Source organism: Cydia amplana, chromosome 9 (genome assembly GCF_948474715.1).
Source record: "Cydia amplana chromosome 9, ilCydAmpl1.1, whole genome shotgun sequence".
NCBI classification, from domain to species: Eukaryota; Metazoa; Arthropoda; class Insecta; order Lepidoptera; family Tortricidae; genus Cydia; species Cydia amplana.
The window spans coordinates 4,166,156-4,189,606 of NC_086077.1; the positions used below are offsets into that span (position 1 = coordinate 4,166,156).

General features: G+C 38.4%; 1 protein-coding gene across 2 annotated transcripts in view; it reads right to left on the reverse strand.

The window, feature by feature from the left end:
- The window catches only part of LOC134650973 (forkhead box protein K1), a 79,282-nt gene that overhangs the window by 12,746 nt on the left and 43,085 nt on the right, over positions 1-23,451 (reverse strand). For both annotated transcript variants that reach the window (XM_063505939.1, XM_063505938.1), the window contains exon 2: positions 689-852. In XM_063505939.1, the coding sequence (XP_063362009.1) occupies positions 689-852 (164 nt within the window). The remainder of the gene's footprint in view (positions 1-688; positions 853-23,451) is intronic.

The following is a 23,451-nucleotide window of genomic DNA, read 5'->3' on the forward strand; positions in this document are numbered from 1 at the left end:
GGATCCCAAGGACATCGAGTCGCACATTTTCAGGGAAACAAATGAAACCGTACTTTTGCGCAAAATTAACTCAAAAAAGCAGAACAACTATGATGCGTACAAGTTCTTTGTGCAAGAGTCGAAACTCGATTTATTTTTAAATGATCAGCCATGGCCTAAAGGAGTTTTATTTCGACGTTTTACGCATTATAAACAAGAACTAGTGACCAGGGACAACTCTGGAAACGGCGCCTTATCAAACGAAGTATAATGGAAATAAACCCGCTTATCTTATGTACCTATAATTGTAAGAGTGTAAAACGGTCTGTCGCTGATGTCCGCGAATTATGCCGCTCCTCAGACTTAGTGGCCCTACAGGAAACCTGGCTGACAAGAGAAGATCTGACATTCCTTAACAATATAGATGATCAGTTCTGCTGTACGGGGACATCTGCAGTCGATACGTCGGCGGGCATGCTACGCGGGCGGCCGTTTGGTGGCGTAGCCCTACTATGGAGGAGCGCGGTGCTGCGTGACGTCACTGTTATTCCGTGTCATAATCCGCGTATGTGTGCGGTTAAAATCGCCTTAAGTGACCTTAGCCTAAGCCAGTCGCGCAATGTCATGGCCAGCGCGTAAAGAGAAGGTTTAACTTTAGTGGCGGTGGGGCTGAACTGCCTGCCGCTCTGTACTAGCGAGTGTCACTCACCAGTGGGCGAAGGCGCAGGGCTGCGGCCGTCGTTGTCGACGGGGATGGTGATGCGCAGCGGCGGCAGCGGCGGGCCGGAGCTGCCCCCCGCCCCGCCGCCGCTCTCTTCCACCAGCGACTGGAACTCCAGGCGGATGTTCGTGGAAGGGAAGCGTAGCGTGCATCTGGAATTAATAAGGAACAATATTAATATCTAGACAGGAATGTTGTTGTTGTCCTGTCCCAGAGGAGCGAAGGGCCTTCACAGGCTCGCGCCACGCCTATCTTCAGCGACCCTTCTGGCCTGGTTTTTTAAAATGATTATGAATCCTTTACAATCTAATCAGGAATGGTCTACTGTAAACCAGACTCATTTGATATTAAAATGTTTTCATGCGAGGAATATTTTAACTTTAAGAAAATTAATAACCTGTACTGTTACAACGATATTTTGCAAAACAACTGCATATCACCGTAATTTAAAACTTGGCAACGCAAGTACTGCCTGTTTTGGGGTTGCCCTATTATTACGTATTTCCAGCATGTGCAGGCAAGAACGTGAAGTTGGCAGCGACCGCGACCAACTCCATCGGAGCGAAACACCGCGATAACTTGCCAAATTTGTTTACTTGTGGCACTTGATGGATTAAATTCGTTGGAAGTCAACAAAAAGTTCAGTGTATGCCGTTTTCTTATGTGAGTAAAGCCTGACCAGGAAAATATGATCACGCGCCATGTTGCGGAATTTCAACATTTTGTTTCATACTACATCTTATATTGAACTGTCACCATAAGAATATACGCCCTCTTGCTGATCTCTGATCATATACCTATTCCTATTATTTACTAATCAGGCTTTAGTTACATGAACTTTGAATACTAAACTACCTATTGTTCTTCGGAATTATGCTATTTACAAATAGGTAATATGAGTCCTAAACTTCGATATCCAGAGAAAGACAATACATATATTAATTAGACAAATCGATAATAATAAATAAATGTCGAGTTATCTGTGTCATACCTATTGTACCTAGATTCAACTAATTGAGTAAAGTACTCGTACGCGGAATTAGGGGAAGAACTGGACTAATGTTATAAGTAAATAAGATAACTTAAATCTGTCAAACCTTCTTGAAACAAGAATACTTATACAGTTAAACCATGTTAAATTCATGTAGGTCATTAATATAATTCGGTCACCAAATTGAACATAAATAAATCCCTACAAATGGCGCCCAACACGGGGCCGGTCCGTAATTCACTAGTGTCACTGACGAGCAAAAACATTATCGATCACCGCACGACCTACACAGCGGTTCCGTGAAATACCATTTAATAGCCGCACTGCAGGATTCAATAAAAGACCGGCATAATACGCACGAACACACACAAACATAACGTAGAATAGAGTGGCGTTGTGGGAACACTCAAGCCCGGTGTTCGTGAGTTAGTTAAATGTAATGTGTTTAAGTGTGCAACTCAGAAAACCGACAATTGTCTGAGTTGCAAACTGATTACAGATTGTTTATTCAAAATCTTCGTCATTAGTTAAAAACAACTTTATACAGAAATTTATATTTTTGGGGTGTTTTTCTTACTCGGAGTCCTTGCTCTGGCGCTTAAAAAAAACATTTTCCGTTCCAGAACATCACGAATTCCCGACGTTCAACAACGTAAGTATGTATTAGTTATGATTGTTATGAATGAAAGGGTACAGAAGTACATTTGGTTGGTACACCTGCTAGTAATATTGGTACACAATATAATCAATCACTTCCATGAAATTTTAAGAATTTTAAGAAAAGATAAGATAAAGTTTATACTTTTAAGAAACCTACGCATTTCCACACACAAATATGTAACGCCATTGTAATCCTCATAATTAGCGCGTCATTCTACACCACCAGCCATGCAATGCTCAGCCATATACGCCACAGCCGTCCTGAATAGCCTGAATAGTCGTGAGGCAAGTGGGCAACGTGCATCTCGCAATTCCCACGTAAGCACGCCTCAGACGGCGCAGAGATCGGGTCACCTACGAGAGCTGAATTCAATCTTTGCAGGGTGGATATTCCCACCCGTGAACATTTACTATACGGGCATTTTCAACAAAAAGTCTAACATTATTTTTCGAAAAATTATTAACTTTTGGGTTATTTCTACTCAGAATCACGAGAACTATCGATTTAAAAAAGTCTTACATACCTATATTTTGTACAGTCAGCAGCAGAAGTTGCTAAGCGGCCGAGGTGTTCAAAATGACCTTGACACGCTCTTATTCTCTTAACAACAAAGTCGCGTCAGACTGTATGCATGGATTTGGGAAAACTGACGCCTAAAATTTGTATGAACAATTGGGACACTTTATTTTAAATGAATAGTCGAAATAACCCAGAAGTTTTAGTACACTTTTTTCTGAAAAAATCGTTACAAATAGTTCTTACTGATCTAGAGTTGCACTTGTACTGGATTTCTAGAAGCGAGAACCAGTTAAACGATGAGAAGATTCTCCTGAGAAAACCGCTAGCAGTGTTCGAATGAAAAGAGGCAACTGATTGCGTTTCTTTCAAAGAAGATATTTTATAGGAGTCGAATGATTCAAAGCGAAGGTATTGATCAATGCCAGTAACTAGAACTAGATGGTTCATTTTATATTTAACGTTCTAAGTATTTTGTATACTTTCCTAAGTATTTATACATATTCTAGGAAATTATCAAACAAACAAGTCTGTATACTTTCTACAGTTTCTACCTCTAAGTAGCGAACAAAAATAACTTTATTCAAAAACAGGATCTTTCATAACATTCAAGTTACTTCTGTACAAAATACTTTTGCCGATTCTTTCTCGATTCTTCCAAATACAAGTTGTAAACACGGACCGAGTTACATTGATATCATGAATAGAAGAAGCCTCATAATGTTTCCGATTTCTAACCAAACTTACAATTGTATAGCTCTTTATTTCAGAAACGCGAAAACAACTTTTGGCCTATTATTATTTCGTATTCTAAATTTGGTTGGTAATAACTAGAAATTGCGAAAACGAACACTCTATAAATATCCTTTATTCAAGTAGTCCTAGCAACAAGCTCATTCGAATAATAACGGAATATAATATTTAAAACTTTCCCGTTTTGAACACAAATTAACTCACATTTATAGACGTCGGTAAATAAAGGTAATAAAATAAATTCGCGATAGTCGTCTATAAATGTGAGTTATTTTCGGAATACTCAGACATTTCCGATAGTCTCTAATTTGTTGTATGATAAGAATTCTCCTTGGTATCAACATTTTCAAAGCAAATTAAACCTAAAAGATATTTCTAAAGGCGTTTTCTCGGAGCCATTTTATTTTACTACATGTTTTATCTTATCTTTTTATCTCGTTCCCAGATCTGTACTTGTTTTGATTTAAATCTGTGCCAAGTATTGATTTTGCTTTATAACGATATAAATCTGATTTCGCACATAGATACAGTCAGACTTTTCTTATCTATCGAAGATTCTTTAGAACATTTAATTTAGAGACTGAAGTTCAGATTCGTTATTTTCCGTCTGACGAGAACTTTATTGAAATGTATGTACGTAATTACAAAGTGTGATAATGTCATCATTAATGTAATTTTTATATGAAAATATGACGGACGGTTTGCTCTCGTCAAGTCGGTGCATTAGCTTAGATTAGACGTACTTTACCGTGTCCGTGTCGTACAAACGTAAAAAAGGGCCATATAATTTCACCATTCAAAAACATCCTCACTAGCGCCATGATTTCTCCGCTCTCAACGGATAAACAGCTCGATCCGCATAAATGCTCCATATAAAGGTCCCTATTCATCGTCCACCCCATTCCTGGCAACGACCGTCCGGTCCATCATCAATGAATGCTCCCGGCTTGACAGCGTATGGGATTCCTAAATCACATGCCGTCTCAGCGGAATGCGGGACACCACAATCTATATACAGCAGGCCTAACGCGAAAATCGAAATTTCGTTATCTGCCTTTTTATCGCTCTTGTATATTCGAGTGATTGAGAGGCAGATAACGAAATTTCGGTGTTCGATTTTTGCGCTAGGTTCTAAAGTGGAAATTGAGACAATCTTTATTATGTAAGAAAATCTGTAGGTACCTACTCGATATTTTTCACGAAATTTTAATTTACCTAACTGATTACAGATCATCAAGCGATTTCTGCAGCTCTATATGCACCTATAAATAATTTCACGGAATTATAATAAAGCAATAAACGAATTTCATAGTGGCTTTGCCGTGTAAAGTTAATAAATCGTATATTTTACGAAATCGCAATTGGTTTTTGAAGTCAATAAATTTTATCGGAGGCAGCTTCGGTGGTAGTTCATTAATTGGATGCGCGCTGAATTTAAATAGTTCTGTTCGGTCCGTGCCAACGCGAACAATTTTCGATGCAACACGTTTTTATTTACAATTGAATTACTGGTCAAAAATATATCACCATCTCTTGTTTTGGTAGAATACACCAACGCTTTACAGTTAAGAGTATTTTCCTGTCGTTGGTGTGCTGAAACATGTGTATCACTCGGTAGCAAAGTTTGTTTAACCCTCGTGCACCAAATATTATCACTACATAGTATGATAGTGATACAAAGTCGCTTCCCGCTGCCTGTCCCTATGTATGCTTAGATCTTTAAAACTACGCAACGGATTTTGATGCGGTTTTTTTAAATAGATAGTGATTCAAGAGGAAGGTTTATGTATAATTTGTTAACCCCTGCGAAGCCGGGGCGGGTCGCTAGTATTATTATTACAAAAGCCACTTTAATTTAAGGTGTGATAAGAGCTATCAAAAATCACACATAAGCCGAGTTTCTCAACGCTCGTGCTAATTTAATTTAAGCTCTATTCCGATAAGATCAAGGGTGTATTTACAACTAAATAGCCAGTCGTTTCCGATCGATAATACGCTTGTTTACTTAACTTTATTCAACGTAAATTATTTTACAAGTGTTTACCACCTAGGCTGCTGAGGAGTTTCAGCTCTGTTGGTATAGTGTTAGGGTTTAAAGTTAGATATATGGCCTAGACTTAAGCCTATTGGACGGAGGCGACGCGAAGCCTTTAATAACGGGTAAGGAAGGCGTGCATGGCGCCAACACTTTTATCTAAGTACTTATAATAACAAGACGCATAGAGTAGGTACCTACTACCTATGTGCTTTTGTTTTGACAACACTGAGTCGACATTGGATGTCCTTCTCTTTTGAAGTAAAGTTTATGATAACATAGTTAATTAATAGAAATTATACTAAATGACACTAAAAGAACTACGTTGGATTGGGTATGTTACAATACGAATAATTATGACATACCTATAAATAAATACACAGAGTAGCTTTCATGCACTCAAGTCAGATCAGAAAATCACAAAAACAAGAACATTATAGGAACGATGAATCGGTAAACAATACAATTTACATGTCGTTTATACTTATTTATATTCAATCAAACCTACTTAACCCAAATGTACTTAACTGCTGTCTAATTAGTTCCAAAACTAAAACAGAAATTATTTATTTCGAAACGTTCCATTTTCCCTGACACGAAAAGTAAACAAAAACAAAACGGTCCTTGGAATTCGTTTAGCATACAGTGTTGGCTGTATAGGCGTATGTAATTAAAATAATGTTCAGAATGCGCAGTGTACATCGAAACAGCGATACCGTCGAGTTACATAATAATGGCTGTAGTATGTTGTGTCTGCTGGTAACTAACGCCGCACACAACAGGTCAGCAGGCGAGTTGGGGGTGCGCGACCTTGGAAACTGAACCATATGCAGATGGCACAGGGTTGGTGTTGGCTTGTGTGTGCTCGCGTCATAGTATCGATCGTTGGGTCCCAGTAAAAGCGTACGTCCTTCACCCGGTGGCCTTTCCGAATACGACCGTTTGGCTGTCGGAGCGTGGGCGAGATGACTTCTCAAGATCGCCGATGTAAAGTGGTCCCGAGACCGACAACAACCATGCATAATCGAAGAGCGAATAACACTGGATTGCCTGAACTTTAGTTTCGCCCGTACTCGGTTGGCGATGTGAATGAGATCCCTGAAAATTCGCCTTTCCGTCTGTATTGGCAGGCTGTTAACTTCATAAGTGGCATGACAGAATAGCTAAGTCAGGTTTATTGAGAGCAATTTTTGTTTTATGACTTGGTAGCGGGTTGAAGATAACAACCTTTCATATACAAGTTTACGTAATAGATCGGAACGGAACGAAATCAATACATACGTAACAAGTTCAATAGAATAGAAACTACCCTATAGAGTATGTGCGGAAAGAGAAGAGTCGTGAAATGTGTGGGATCCAATTCATCCAATACATTCTACGACTCTTCTCTTTCCGCACAGACTCTACACCATGTTACTACTACTACTAGTGTGATTTCATCGTACGGATTTATAATCAAGAGGTTTAGATTTAACCCACAACTACAACCGGATGCAGGGCCAACTACCGATAGAGTTAATAATTTCACACATCAGTGATAAACAGTCTGCAGAAAAAATACATGGTTCAAAATAATACATTTCAAACAAGCCCTTGCTTCTGCGTTATATAGGTACACTTAAAGACAACAGTCACAGAATAAAGGCATATTAATTTCCCCTACAACTTAATAAAGCATAAAGACCCGCTCAAATTACCATGTCCACCCCTATTCAAAAATTATCCTCCCCTTCATCAAGTATAACCTGGTCCGTTTAGACATGAGAACTGTGCGTTTTCGGAGGTCGGTATTTATAATGGTGTCGGTATAAAGCCGAGGATAGATGTGTGAATAGTAGCTCCAGCACCGACTGACGCGTTTGCAAACACTTGGGAAGGGTACAAATTATGGGCGTTCCAGTTTCAGGCAGCGGGAGTTTGCGGAACGATACCGTCAATGAATACATTACTTTGCGACAATTCTAACCAAAATGTTGTTAGAGCGTTTTCACATCACCATCCGATAACGGATGATATTTGGAGAAAAACAGCAGGAAGAGTCCTTAGTCCTATAAGCGAGCGTTTTTTGCAATCTGTTACCTTTTTCATTCAAGATTACGACGTAACTATTAGTATTCATTCAAAAACTGATAACGTACTTAAATAATCATTTCTTAAACTAGCAAGTAAGACCGTTCAAGTTGACATTTTCTCTTTTTAAACCTAAAATAAATGAGTTTTCTTGGAGGCTTTTTCAAAATTTGCAGTGAGAACTGTCGTTTCGGTTCTCAATTTTGCAGTAAACAAGAATCATTTGATACAGAAATGATTACAATTCAATTCACCATATCTTTTACGAGCGGCTAAGACTATTGAAAATCAAAGATTCATTAAAAAAAATGGATATTTAACCTTCCGAACTTTCTTCATTTTTTGGGTGAAAACAGGGTTACATTATATTTTTTTATCGCAAATTGTACTATTATTTTGCCCTAAAAATAATATTATAGCAAACTATAACTATACGTTAACCCATAAAAAAATAATCATAACTATAGGACCTACCTTGCCGTAAATTTATATTATTTTAAAACACGTATAAATCACGCTGCACCGACGCCGCGCGCTCATTCTCCGCCGAGGCGGCTTAGGGGACGGACCTGTGCTCGATCGTCAGGCGTTCGGTGACTATGGTGCGTTCGTAAACAGCCAGAGAGTTCCGAGAAGTGCTGTATACAGCGACTAGAAAATCTTGATACAAATAAGTACATTTTTTACACCATATTTAATTTCAACAACAGACTCTCGCTAGGTGATAGGTTTTCAGTGTTACTTGAATACTGGTTAGGTTTTGCATTATTATTATACCCGGACGACCTGGATAATGTCCAGGTTCTCATGATGGAGTCAGGAGTTGGTCACCGAACTCCTAATCTACTCATCATAACTCCATCGTGTTTGGGCTCAATAGATTTGCCTCGACGAGCACCTTCGTTCTAGATGAGGTCCAGGTTCTCATGATGGAGTCAGGAGTTGGTCACCAGAACTCCTAATCTACATATTATCACTCCATCGTGTTTGGGCTCATTAGATTTGCCTTGACGAGCACTATATATCTTGAGGAGGTCCAGGGTCTCATGATGGAGTCAGGAGTCGGTCACCAGAACTCCTAATCTACTCATCATAACTCCATCGTATTTAGGATTATTAGATTTGTCCTGACGAGCACCATCTATCTAGATGAGGTCCAGGGTCTCATGATGGAGTCAGGAGTTGGTCACCAGAACTCCTAATCTACTTATCATAACTCCATCGTGTTTGGGCGCATTTGATTTGCCTTGACGAGCACCATCTATCTAGATGAGGTCCAGGTTCTCATAATGGAGTCAGGAGTTGGTCACCAGAACTCCTTATCTACTCATCATAACTATATCGTGTTTGGGCTCAATAGCTTTGCCCTGACGAGTACCATCGATCTAGATGAGGTCCAGGGCACAGGGCTATATTATAGTTCTTACGAACAGATACTTATCTCTCAAAGAAAACTCAAATGCCTACCGTTTTAATACCTACACAAAAATACAATGGAATGACCTTCAACGCACCGCTCCCCGCACCGCGCGCACCGGCACAAAGCTAGGGTTGCCGACGCTTAGAAATTATTTTACAAATAAGTACCTACCTACTTACCTAAACTATAGATTGTATGAAAGATACCTACCTACTTACCTAAGGTACAAATATAAGTTTTATTAATTGTAAAATAACTATGAGCAAGATAAGTTGCAATAAGTAATTAATAATTATAATATTCCTTTTATCATTATTAATTACTTATAAATTTATTTTATTATTCTCTTTATTTATCTTTTGTCTTAAGTTAGGGTTTTTCCTTATTTTATTATTTATTATGATGAGTGACTGCGAAATATTTTAAAAGGTCATATCTCCCTACAGTAACCGTAGTGTTTACGCCGTTTTATAAAACGGCGTACTACGTAGCTTGCGACTATCGTAAAAAAAATTGGTATAAGTACTTATATTGAGAACGTCTAATAGTTACTTTTCCTATCAATCGGTAGAGCAAACACGGATTTTTTTATTAGTTTTTTTTTGTTTCTGCATCCATCCACAATTCCACACTACAACATGTGTTATTTGTTCGTGAAGAAGACATTTATTTCGCATACATTTTGGCATATTCGAGCGCCGGCGACCAACTAGCTTGATTTTCTACCGTGAACGGGAAGAGATTCGTAGGTATAAATCCGTGCTCGCGCGGAGAGTTCCATAGGCCTGAGCGCCTACCGCGAACCACTTTCGACGTGTTGCCTCTCTGTCGCACTTGTAAATTCGTACGTAAGTGTGACAGGGAGGTAACACGTCGAACGTGGTTCGCGGTAGGCCCTCTGTCCAGGGTATCTTAATGGAGTGGAGCGAAGATGGCATAATATAAATAATCGGATTTCGGTATTGACCCCGACGAGGCCATCAAACAAAAAAAAATGTGGAATGTAGTCAACGGTATCATGGTTTTAAATAAAAACAATGACTGGTTTTAACAGATAGGGCCAGTTGCATATCACAAATAAAGAAACATGTTTATTTGCAGTATGGACGGGCCCCGACTTTCCCCTAAAAACAGAAATAGTACAAAAAGACGACAATTTGTGGGCAGCAAAAATGTAAACAAAACTCATGGTTTGTCATGGTTTGTAAAAAAAAAACAACGGGTTGCACTCTGGGAGTGCCGGCAGAAGTGAAAACTCAATGACTAGTGCAAAATGTCTGCAGCACTATGTATAATTGATGTTAATGCCATCTAGCGTTATTTCGTCGCATTACTTGAAACCCCTAAGCACATCACTGTTGGTACTCGAGTTATATTAATACCGGTTAGAGGGAAACTCACTAGATGGCATTTAAATCAATAAAGAAAAACTCAATAACATTGTAACAGTTTTTTGATCAGGTCACGTGTCCGTCTTACGGTCACGTGATCTGTCGCGAGTTCAAAATTTTTTCCCCACCTCAAAAAGTGCACAGCGCCGCTAAAGAAGTTTGAAAATACAACACTACTACAATGACGAATATTAGTAGTAAGGTTTATTCGGGTAATTCCGAAAATCATTGTAAAATCACTCATATTCCGTTGTAGTAAGAGTCAGCTTTCGGAATTATCCGCCACTATTCGTTCATTCGGAAATACCCGAATACACCTTATTCATAAGAAGAGTGATTGTCACAATAATTCCATGCCAGAGGTAAATATTGTTATTATTTACTCGCCTCTGGTTATATATTATCCCAACACATACACTCTGTTGACTACTACCATGCTTATAAAATAAAATAAAGTGTGCCAATATAACGCTAAAAATAATGTTACTTTGCAATTAAATTGAAAAGTATCAATATTATTCTCGCCTGCGTTGAAACGCGCTTAACTTTGCCGGCGCTCGCGTACCGAGCGCCAACGCCATCTATCGAGTGTTATTTCGTGAAATCGGTGAACGCTCTAAGGAATAAGGCCTCTTAAGGTTATATTTTGAACAATAAACAAATAAGTATAAAAAGGTACTAATTAAATTTGTACTTTGTTTTGGTCGTATCTTAGAGGTATAGAATTTTGCATTACTCCTCTTTAATACTCATTATCTAAAGTGAACATCTGATATATAACGCCATCTGATATTTTTTGGTTTTAAGAAAAAAAAATTATCATAATGTGTCACATATCATAAGACCTTTCAGTAGACAATGTAGATATCAAAAAAGAAGGTCATACTTAAGGGTTCCTAGAACAGGCATAGTTCGATTAGTCCAAATTCAATTGTCTAGTATCTCTATATAGTAACTCGTAAACTGACTATATATATGTATATTCAGGTTGAATATACAGTATTAAGTTGTCAGCCTCGAACGGTGGGACAGACAGGAATAACAAATAGGTCATACTATAAGCCGGGGCTGCCGTGTACACTTTAATACCAGAGCCAGATCTAATGACTTTTATAGAGCACTAGCAACCCGCCCCGGCATCGCACGGGTTAACAAATTATACATAAACCTTCCTCTTGAATCACTCTATCTATTAAAAAACAGCATCAAAATCCGTTGCGTAGTTTTAAAGATCTAAGCATACCTACAGACAGACAGACAGCGGGAAGCGACTTTGTTTTATACTATGTAGCAGGGATGTTGCGGATGCCGATTTTTTGACATCCGCGGATGCGGATTTTTAAAGGCTGACATCCGCGGATGCGGATGTGTAGATAGTACCATAAAAAACGTCAAATATTACATTTTAGTAATTTTTATTTCAAAAAAGCTGCCAAGTGCGAGTCGGACTCGCGTTCCAAGGTTCCGTACATTAAGTCCCACTCACGCTTGACTGCTCATTTCTAATAGGTTTTTTGGTTAATGACTAAATTACCTAGCAGTCTAGCACTTACGCCGATGCTAAGACGTTCCTGTATCGACCTGTTCCACATCCGCATCCGCATTAAATCCGCATCGCTATGCCGATATTCGCAACATCCCTGCTATGTAGTGATAGTGAAGAACATGTATGTATTACTAAATTCGAGTTATCACAACCATTGTGGAAAAAATGTATAGGCCCTGCATGGAAAGTGCCTTAAAATCTTATTAAGTTAGCACATTTTACTTAAAGGCAACACTCTTTTATTTTTAAAAAGAGAAAACTGCATTCAAAGAATTTTCATTTTTTTTTCATCATACGGGATTAAATTATAGGCGTAACAAGCTTACATTACCTTTTATTTAGGTACGTACATCATTTCTAAGCAGTAGTGAAACACTTTATTTCACATAACAAGTACATGACACAAAGGGAAAGAGAGAAATCCATACATATGTACAAATGTCAACTTAACTACCCCTTTAAGACAAGTTTTGGAAATTTAAAACAAAAAGATCCTATATATAGCAAAATATTTTTGAAAACAAAGCATTTGCAAGTTGCAAGTACGTCAAGTAAAAGGCCGATGGCCGAAGCCGATGACTTTTATCAACAGAATGCAAATAAGCCGCTCGAGACTGATTGAGATTTATAATTTTATATGTACAGTCAGCAGCAGAAGTTGCTAAGCGGGTGAGGTGTTCAAAATTACCTTGACACGCTCTTATTCTCTTAATAATAAAGTCGCGTCAATATCATTTTGAACACCTCGCCCGCTTAGCAACTTTTGCTGCAGACTGTACGCATAGACACACCGCCGTTTACAATCTAATTTGTATATCTCAGGACATATCAGGTTTATTTCCGTTTCCGGTAAACGGATATTATAAAAAAATATTGATGATTAGATGCTACGATATATATCGATAAGTCACGTGATCATTTCCATACATTATACAAATTATGATTTGCGTTTTCTATCAACGATTGTCATCTTGGCTAGTCTCCCAGCCGGGCTAGCACATGATTGTCGATTGCAGGGATGTTGCGAACATCCGCATTCGCATCCGCAACCGCGGAACTTCCGCATTATTTTCAACATCCGCATCTGCATCCGCATCCGCATAAAATCGATGCGGAGCTTATGCGGATGCGGATGTCGAACAAGTCGGTACAGGAACGTCTTAGCGGCGGCGTAATTGTTAGGTAATTTCGTCATTACCTATAACTAGGGTTGCCAGATCTAAAGGCGCTATTATCGGGAAAAAATATCAATTTTTCGGGATTTTGGGCCTTAAGTCGGGGAAAAAAACCATTCAAATTAAATTAATTGTATTAAAAACAACGATATTTTACATTATTGGCACTACGTCAGCTGCTCTGCCCAATCTCGCCACGCGCGCCCCGCGCGCGCGCTGACGGGCTCGACGCGGGTCGCTTGCTCGCTCGACGACAGTTCGGAACTTGAAATTATTGTTTTATAACGTGAAGCTGTTTTTCGGGACAATTTTCACTTTGTCGGGAATCGGGAACACTTGTTAAAAATCGGGAGAATCCCGCCGAATCCCGACCATCTGGCAACCCTACCTATAACGAAATCGTCTAGATCCAGAAAAGTCGGCCAAGTTACTGTTTATTAAATATAACGCACCTATATTCTTGCTCAAATACCAAATGTTTCGTTTTTTTTTAATAAAAAAATACTAAAAATGTAATATTTGACGTTTTCTAAGTACCTAATCTTGACATCCGCATCCGCATCCGCGGATGTGAGCCTTTAAATATCCGCATCCGCATCCGCATCCGCGGATGTCAAAAAATCTGCATCCGCAACATCCCTGGACTCGATTGTTTAGTTAGTCAATCTCGCCGCTAGATACTGTCGCGCCAATCATGTGCTAGGGGTGCTGGTGCTCAAACGATACTCCATAGCACTACAAATACTACAATGATGCAAATCAGCAAGCTAGGGTTGGCAACAGGAAGCAGGGGGAGGTGTGACGTCACCCCAACTCAAGGTCGCGCGACCCTCGACAATGTGCGGTGCGTGTGGTGTGTGGTCACGCCGGCGGATTTCGACAGCCCTAATATGAATGTATTCAATTTGTATAGCTTGTGATTTAGGTGCTTGAATTGAAACTTTAATTGTATGACACGTTCGTAGACTTGCAACTGTAAAGAAACAAAGTAGGTAGACGGGGGTGAAACGGGTTTTTTTCCTTTGATGGTAAAATTAGTTTTTCAAGCATAGGTACAACAAATAATCGTCAAACTATCGTCATTATCAGTCGGCACGTTGTGGGAACAATGCATCTTTGTTTACGCCAACTGCGACTAGAACTGTGAGTCACAAACAGGATCACAAACTTCCGTTTTATTGCTGTCTACGACGAGGCTCGCCCCAGACAGTAGGTTCATTCCCAGCCAGTGACGAATGCCTAGTAAGACTACTTTTATATAAAGTAAAAGGCGGCATCGTCAAACAGCGGTCTTGACATCACTACGAGAACCGGGGATAGAGCAACACTATGACGTCTGTCATCTAGAGATCGGTTTTTGCGCGTGATCGGCGTCGCGTATTACCTAAGTCCAAAACTCTGATTATTATTGTGATTCCCTAATAAATATTGTTTAAAATGGTGCTCTGGTGTTTTTACCCTTACAGCTTCAGAAGTGCGATAGTGATTCCTCGCCTACTACGATATAATTTCTCGGAAATAGCCATTACGAAATTAACCGCGCGTAGTCCTTCCTTGTTTCATTGTTCTGATCGTTAATCTGATTGTAATGAGTAAATGCACCAACACCACTCATGAGAGTCATGATTTAGGGACTTAAATATACAAAGTCCAAGATTGGTGTCAAAATTATATCTAAAAGGATACTTAACCTACAAAACTAACCTGTGCCGGCTATTGGCTGCTAGCGTATCGCGCCTTTGCCCTTGTTTTGTGTTTGATTTCAGATACCTATTTCAGTTTATGTACATCAGTGATCATGACTGTCAAAAATAATACATATTGACAGTGTAATAAAGCTGCTGGCATGTATGTATTACAATATTCAAAGCAGAAGATCACAAGACATAAGCTGACAGATACCATTAGGTACAATTGAATTTTGATATTGGTATGAATGAAATAAATCCTTGGGATTACAGAGTAACTCAGGTAAAAGTTAACTCAGGTAAGAAGTCTGTGTTGATCCAACACCTAACAATACTACGGGGCCATAGTGGTAAATATTCACTGCCTCACTTATATGTTGTGTTATTTTGGTAATTCATGTGCTTTCAGATACATAACATAATGTGATTAAGTACACATGTGTGTCTACATGACATATTGACAAAATGCTATGAACATTTTCTAGTTTGTGTCGTGGTGAAATTTACATTCAAGTAAAAAGCATATTATAAAACAAGTTTGGTAATGTAAATTTAGCCTTGATTGATGCTATATGTATGGTGGTATTATGCTTTCATGATTAACAATGAGTGCTATTTAATACTTTATCCTTTCAGTCAAATTAAAATATATTACAAGTTTTCAAAAACACTGGAATATTGGTTACAACAACAATAAGGAGAAATTACTTGTTATTTCATATGTGTGTGTGTATGATATTACACATGCTTATTGCAACTGACATAATGCTTTGTTGGTGTGTTTTTGGTTTGTGTAATTTCCAGATATTTGACAGCAATGATTCTTGAATTGAACGACCATACCGTCATTGAAGACACTAGAGTGGCTATCGGGTCAGGCCTCTGTAATGAACACGGATGGACATGGCTAATATTTCAAAATTAGTTGGTTATGGATGCCAGGTATAATATGTCCTAGTGTTCAACTAATTCATTATATGGAGAAAATATGTTGATAAGTGACTAATCTCCGATGTCATGGAAAATGAGGTATTTATTTAGAAATAAAATGTTTGTTCATGTTGTACATGTATACTAACGGTCAGTACGTGTTACATTGACTGTGTGTGGTTAGTAAAATGCGCTTTGTGAATAAGCGAAAGGTGACATTTATTTCAAGCTGGTTAGTAGTGTCTGTGACAAATGTAGTCACTCCATGTATCCGGAGCCTCCTCGGACTGAATATTTTAAAAGCCAGTTCATTTCACATATAACCTCCTGCATCTTTGCAATTAACACTAAGCTGCAGACATACTGATAAATAAGGCAGTAAATCATTTGAGATGTTGAGAAAATTTCTGTCTGTACATATTATTGATTGGTTCTATGTATGAAAAATCTTATGAATGTTTATACAAATTAATTGCATACAGCTTATAGTATGTTGTGGTTGTTGTTTTGTTCATTGGGATGTTGGTTAAAGTTTGCATTGCAAATATTTTTCACAAAATGTCATGTTATAAAATGAACCAAAGACATATACTTAAACAGACTTACCAAACTAATGAAAGTTTTATTGGCATGACATCGTCAAGTGTTTGAGTTATTGACAATGATAATCATTTGTGTTCTAACAGTATGTTTCAGATGCATTTCATTATAACAAAACTTTATTACTGATGAAGTTTGATGAATTTCCAAGGTTAAAATCTTGTCAAAGAGATGGACATATTGAACAAGATATTTACTGAGCTGAGTATGACACTGGTAAATCAGGTTGTTGCTAATGGTAAGCGAGGTAAATACTTTCAGGAGTCAATATGGATATTGACGGTCTACATGATACATGTCTTTTACATACAAGTGCGACTGGACTCTAAACGTTCCAGTCCGATAAGTGTTTTATGGGTGAATATTAAACGAAGGTAAACAGCTTGGTTAAAGCTTTCCAAATAACTATTTTAACCCATTCACTGCTAATGAACATTGACCGAAGAATATCATGTCATGAGCTACTGTTTGAAGTTATTGACGGTTTTCGTCTGAACTTGTAGTGTGTTATGGTACCGTTTGCATTAATAAACAGTACACTTTTATTACTTCTGGGTTTCATAAATCAGAAGTTATAAATAATAATATGTTTCACAAATTTTGTGGGTTCACTAAGTATGTATTTCATTGTTTTGAAAAATGCATAAATTGTGGTTTATTATGTTATGAACTCATTTATCTTACAATGTGTGCTTGCATGGCATTTAACAAAATTATTTAGTTTTGTGCAGGTATAAGTTAACCTGGATGATGATGTGTTGAGTTAACTACACATAAAATGCACATGCACAGCTGGAGAAAATCAACCATGTGTGTCTTGGGATTGGAAGCTTTATGGTTTAAGCATATGTGCCATGATTTGACTGATTGGTCATTATCAATATACACTTCATGATGGTTGAAAAATACAATTTGTGAAACCTCGATAAGGCGAACCTGGGTAAGAGAGGAACCTCGATAACATGAACTTCTGTTCAGGCTCTACTGTAGTTCAATGTTGGTATAGTAAGAGTGTTGCCTTTATTTAGGGGCACGGAAGAGGCAAGCCAAGTTGCACATGATCATTTACAATTGGTTGCATAGTAGCAACTGCTTATTATTTTATATTTCCCATGTTAAGGGCAAATGCTGTTATTTCAGGTACCGTTTTCAGATTAAGAACTGACTACGAGTATATTCTCAGATTAGGAACTGAGATATAATTTTATTAGACACTCGGATTGTGATTATTTTACTTATATTACTTACTCTCGAGTTTGGAATCGAGTTGTGATTTTGTTTTATCCCAGATTTAGAACTGGGTTACTGTTGTCATACTTATGTGTTTTGTTAACAGGTTTGCCGACTAAAATAAACACATTGTGCTTGATTAATTTTATTAGACACTCGGATTGAGAACTGAGTGATTATTTTATTTATATTACTTACTCTCGAGTTTGGAATCGAGTTGTGATTTTGTTTTATCCCAGATTTAGAACTGGGTTACTGTTGTCATACTTATGTGTTTTGTTAACAGGTTTGGCGAATAAAATAAACACGTTGTGCTTGATTAATTTTATTAGACACTCGGATTGAGAACTGAGTGATTATTTTATTTATATTACTTACTCTCGAGTTTGGAATCGAGTTGTGATTTTGTTTTATCCCAGATTTAGAACTGGGTTACTGTTGTCATACTTATGTGTTTTGTTAACAGGTTTGGCGACTAAAATAAACACATTGTGCTTGATTAATTTTATTAGACACTCGGATTGAGAACTGAGTGATTATTTTATTTATATTACTTACTCTCGAGTTTGGAATCGAGTTGTGATTTTGTTTTATCCCAGATTTAGAACTGGGTTACTGTTGTCATACTTATGTGTTTTGCTAACGGGTTTGCCGACTAAAATAAACACATTGTGCTTGATTAATTTTATTAGACACTCGGATTGAGAACTGAGTGATTATTTTATTTATATTACTTACTCTCTTCAATGTCTGCTATAGAGCTTTAATTATTATGTGATCTTTAAGAAGGGCTGTTACTTTAGTCTTGGCAAGGGATGCTATCCTTAATAGGCTACTTCCTGGCGCCGGTAATCGCAACAGAGGCTTTAAGGAGCGGCCTGTTGCTTGTCACTATCCTTGAGAGGGTGGTTGTTGCTGATATTTGCAGTGTAGGCCTTAAAAGGTGGACCATTGCATGTGATATAAGACTATCCTTCAGAGGATGGTTGTTACTGGTATTTGCAGTGTAGGCCTTAAGAGGCGGACCATTGCATGTGATATAAGACTATTCTTCAGAGGATGGTTGTTACTGGTATTTGCAGTGTAGGCCTTAAGAGGTGGACCATTGCATGTGATATAAGGCTATCCTTAAGAGGATGGTTGTTACTTGTATTTGCAGTGTAGGCCTTAAGAGGTGGACCATTGCATGTGATATAAGACTTTCCTTAAGAGGATGGTTGTTACTTGTATTTGCAGTGTAGGCCTTAAGAGGTGGACCATTGCATGTGATATAAGACTATCCTTAAGAGGATGGTTGTTACTTGTATTTGCAGTGTAGGCCTTAAGAGGTGGACCATTGCATGTGATATAAGACTTTCCTTAAGAGGATGGTTGTTACTGGTATTTGCAGTGTAGACCTTAAGAGGCGGACCATTGCATGTGATATAAGACTATCCTTAAGAGGATGGTTGTTACTTGTATTTGCAGTGTAGGCCTTAAGAGGTGGACCATTGCATGTGATATAAGGCTATCATTAAGAGGATGGTTGTTACTTGTATTTGCAGTGTAGACCTTAAGAGGTGGACCATTGCATGTGATATAAGACTATCCTTAAGAGGATGGTTGTTACTGGTATTTGCAGTGTAGGCCTTAAGAGGCGGACCATTGCATGTGATATAAGACTATCCTTAAGAGGATGGTTGTTACTGGTATTTGCTGCAGTGCAGGCCTTAAAAGGCGGACCATTGCATGTGATATAAGACTATCCTTAAGAGGATGGTTGTTCCTGGTATCTGCAGTGCAGGCTTTAAGAGGCGGACCATTGCATGTGATATGATATTATCCTTAAGAGGACCATTATTTCTACTACCGATAAATGTTTTATCTATATCGTATCGTACTATTTGTTGTTGACCTTGAGAGGTTGGCTTGAGACCTTGTTTACAAAAGGATATTTTAATGACCTTAAGACTGATGATCTCAAGGTTACCTTGAAAGGGTTGCTTGCACTTATACCTTCTAGGGATCGCTGGCGAAGTACCGGATCCAGTAGAGTTGGAGGGAGTGCCTGTTCAAAATACCCAGTTGGAGCGAGTGCGTGCACCGGGCTCCGTGACAACATTATCGTGAAGGGCTGACTTCTACGGTCGTTGCGCCTACAAGGGCAGTGGTGTCCTAGCCTAGGCAGCTCCGCACATGCATGAGACGTGTCCTATGTTAGCCTCTCACGAGTTGTACGCATTTTTGTGCGTGCATGCGAGGGAGTCTTACATCCTACAACGGAGAAGCCAATTGTGAGTTTGTTCCAAGTCTTTGCTTTTAAAACGACACAAATAGTCATTGTTACGTTAAGCGGTCAGTATGAAATGCACCGCTCATGGAAGGTTTGGGTTAGCTGCATGGGTATACATGCTAGAGATTTATAAATATCTAATAAATCCTTCCAAGTTATATGATGTTATTCACAAGAAAATAATTTATGACAGATGGTGTTACAAAAAAAAGGGGGGTGGTTTATCTACCTGCCGCTAGATTTCACGCTCATCGCAATATTTTATTACTTGCATAATTAATTAATTGGTATTTATATCCTCTTGGTGTCATATGCACGTGAATTAAGCCTTTTGTGTATTTCAAGCAAGTGCTGAGCAGACTTGCATATCCTAACACCTCTCATACCACGGATTATTTGGTACCTAGCCTGGTCATGCTTTCTTACATTTGGTTCAGTCGGCTTAAGCCCTTACTCCAATTCGACTGAAATAGAACTAAATATCTTGGTGTAAGTTGACAATAACGAAATAGACCGTTTCAACGGAACTCGAGTCGAATTACTCAAAAGGACCAAGGCTTGTATATCGGCTGAGCGTAAAAGGTGCTTGTTCAATTCGCAGAATATTGAACTGCTGGAGGCTACATCCACCTGGTGAAGACCCAGCTTGCTGCGACTGCGTTGGCTGTGGCAGACTTCAGTGGCTGCACTGATGACAGTGACCTGCGGGGCGCTGGTCGGGTCAGGCGATGGCCGAGCTAAAAGGCGGCATCGTCAAACAGCGGTCTTGACATCACTACGAGAACCGGGGATAGAGCAACACTATGACGTCTGTCATCTAGAGATCGGTTTTTGCGCGTGATCGGCGTCGCGTATTACCTAAGTCCAAAACTCTGATTATTATTGTGATTCCCTAATAAATATTGTTTAAAATGGTGCTCTGGTGTTTTTACCCTTACAAAAGATAAAGAATTTCTTCTTGTCAAATGGTAATGCCTAGTGCTAGTTTAGTCGCTGTTCATAATCGGTTTATCTGGACATTATTATATATAATATATAGGCGCAACGTATGTAAGAATTTATATTTTACCATTATGAATTGACCCTTGTATTATACATATATGAAGCTAAGGCTATCAGTTAAACAGTAGGTCTTAGCTTAGCAGTAGTCACTGTAAAGCATAGTTACAGTGACTATAATATATTTACAAGTATTTCTGTGATTCCATGTATGTATTTATTTCTCTAGAAAAAATAATATCTTGAGCTTGAGCGAAAAGCACCGCAGGCGTCTAATTATCATCAGATTTAAATTATAAAATTCCTCTAACGGCGATAATTATTTTTTTCTTGAGTGTTGAGGGTGGCTACCGTTACACAACCCACCAACGGAGCGGCAGCTGACTTTTATTTACCCTTCAATTATACATCACAGTTAACTCTCCGGAGGGAATGACTGACGCGATTTGTACTGTTAAGTAACAGGTTCTATACATACATAAGAAAATAACGTCTGATCTAGTAACACGAAAGCCAAAAATAATATCTGAAAAAACAAACAAAACAGAACCTTGCTATAGAAATTTCTAACACTGTCAGCGTCTAAGCACGTTATTCAGAGTAAACAACCCCTGGCCCGGTTGGGGTAAAAGGCCTTATCTCTATACAAGTTTCATAATAACAAGCCTTTTCGTTTTAGACTATACTATAGGAAGGTCTCGCGTATAACGCGCTACCGTGTGAAGATAAAAAAGTCGTATGTACAATGAAGTTTATTATTGATAGATGGCGTTTTAGCTTGGAATGATATTTCGGGGATATATAACGTTGGCGTCGTTGGCGACCTTCACCCCGTCTGCTTCGATTTAGCCGGGAGTCTCGGAGCCTCCCTTTGTACGGTTGTGACGAAATAGTGTTTGGTAGTAGTTCAGTGAAAAACTGAAAATAGCAAGCTAAGGTTGTATCGGGGGAAACTGAACTTTTCATTAGGTACATATTTGTAATGTTACACAAAAATAAACTTACCAGATAGACATTTATCATCAGGTCGGAACAGGAGATTCAGAGCACTAGACGATTTCTGGGAGCTTTAGTCTTTAGTATTAAATAATATAAAAAAGCTTTTTAAAATCCTAAAATACCAATTTAAGTCTTGTTTCTAAAGCTTTACTTGCGAAACGTATTTTACGTCAAAGGAACCAAAATAGCTGCAAACCCATATTTTTCTTTAACAAGCGTATCACCATTAATCCATTATACCGCTGTAATTCACAAGATTTTCCTTTTCAGCACGGCAATAAAAAGTTTAACCTAACACGATACATATAAAGAATCTACAAACAAATTGTCAATAATATGACCACACGTTAGGGTTCATATCTTACGGAAATTCAACTTTGTATAAAAAGCTGGGTGTGTAGATAAGATATATTTTCTGCGAAAATGGGGATATCGGGACAGGAATGAGCGAGGGTATTTCCTTGGCACCGTATATATAGAGTCAGACCGAGAAAAGTCTGCAGCGATTTTGATAGCCCACGCAGTGCAAGTGTCATTTTAAACGTCAAACTTCTATGAATTTATGACGTGTAAATAACACTTGCACTGCGTGGGCTATCAAAATCGCTGCAGACTTTTCTTGGTCCAACTCTATCAAGATAATAATATTACATTATTATACAATCACCTACGATGACTTTTTTTTACTAATAACTTTCAAATTATTAATTTAAAGAATCATACACGAAGAACATTTAACGAACTGATCAACGATAGTGAAATGATAGAGAATTGTCTCTTTTCATACCAGCCAATTTTGAGAAACTACGACGACGTTGACAGACGGTTTGGTGCAACTAATCACCTTATGCCGTCTTTGTTAACTTCACACTGACACTGTCAAACTTACTTCATCTATTAAGAGCCCATCAACGTGCACACTAGCGCCACTGTTAAATAATCGTGATTATTTCAATTTACCGAAAGATATTGAAAAAAGGGGGCCGCTACGTACTGTATCTTGTATTAAAGTACCCTTTGAAAACATCAACTTAGTTTTTATGTTCCTGGATTCGTCAATCTATGCGTCCAAAGATAAAACGGCCGTTTTTGTTTTGAGTTCACAGATCGACGAATCCAGCAACATAAAAACTAGTTTGATGTATTCAAAAGGTACTTTCATATAAGATACAGTACGTAGCGGCCTCCTTTTTTCAGAATCATTCGTTAAATTTAAATAATCACGATTATTTAGCAGTGGCGCTAGTGCAGTGCACGTTGATGGGCTCTTAAAACATGGCGGCTCATTACGTGCCAAATAAATAATTTCCCAAAATTTGGCACAGCGTTATGCAGCCAAGTAGGGGCATAACCATATTTCACTTGAGCAAAATCGCAGGCTAAAACTAACGATGTAACAAATCCGGTGAAAGCAAGCTTAAGGAAATGAACATGGCAACGAGAGTATCGCATGCCTTCATTCAATTTATGGGCGA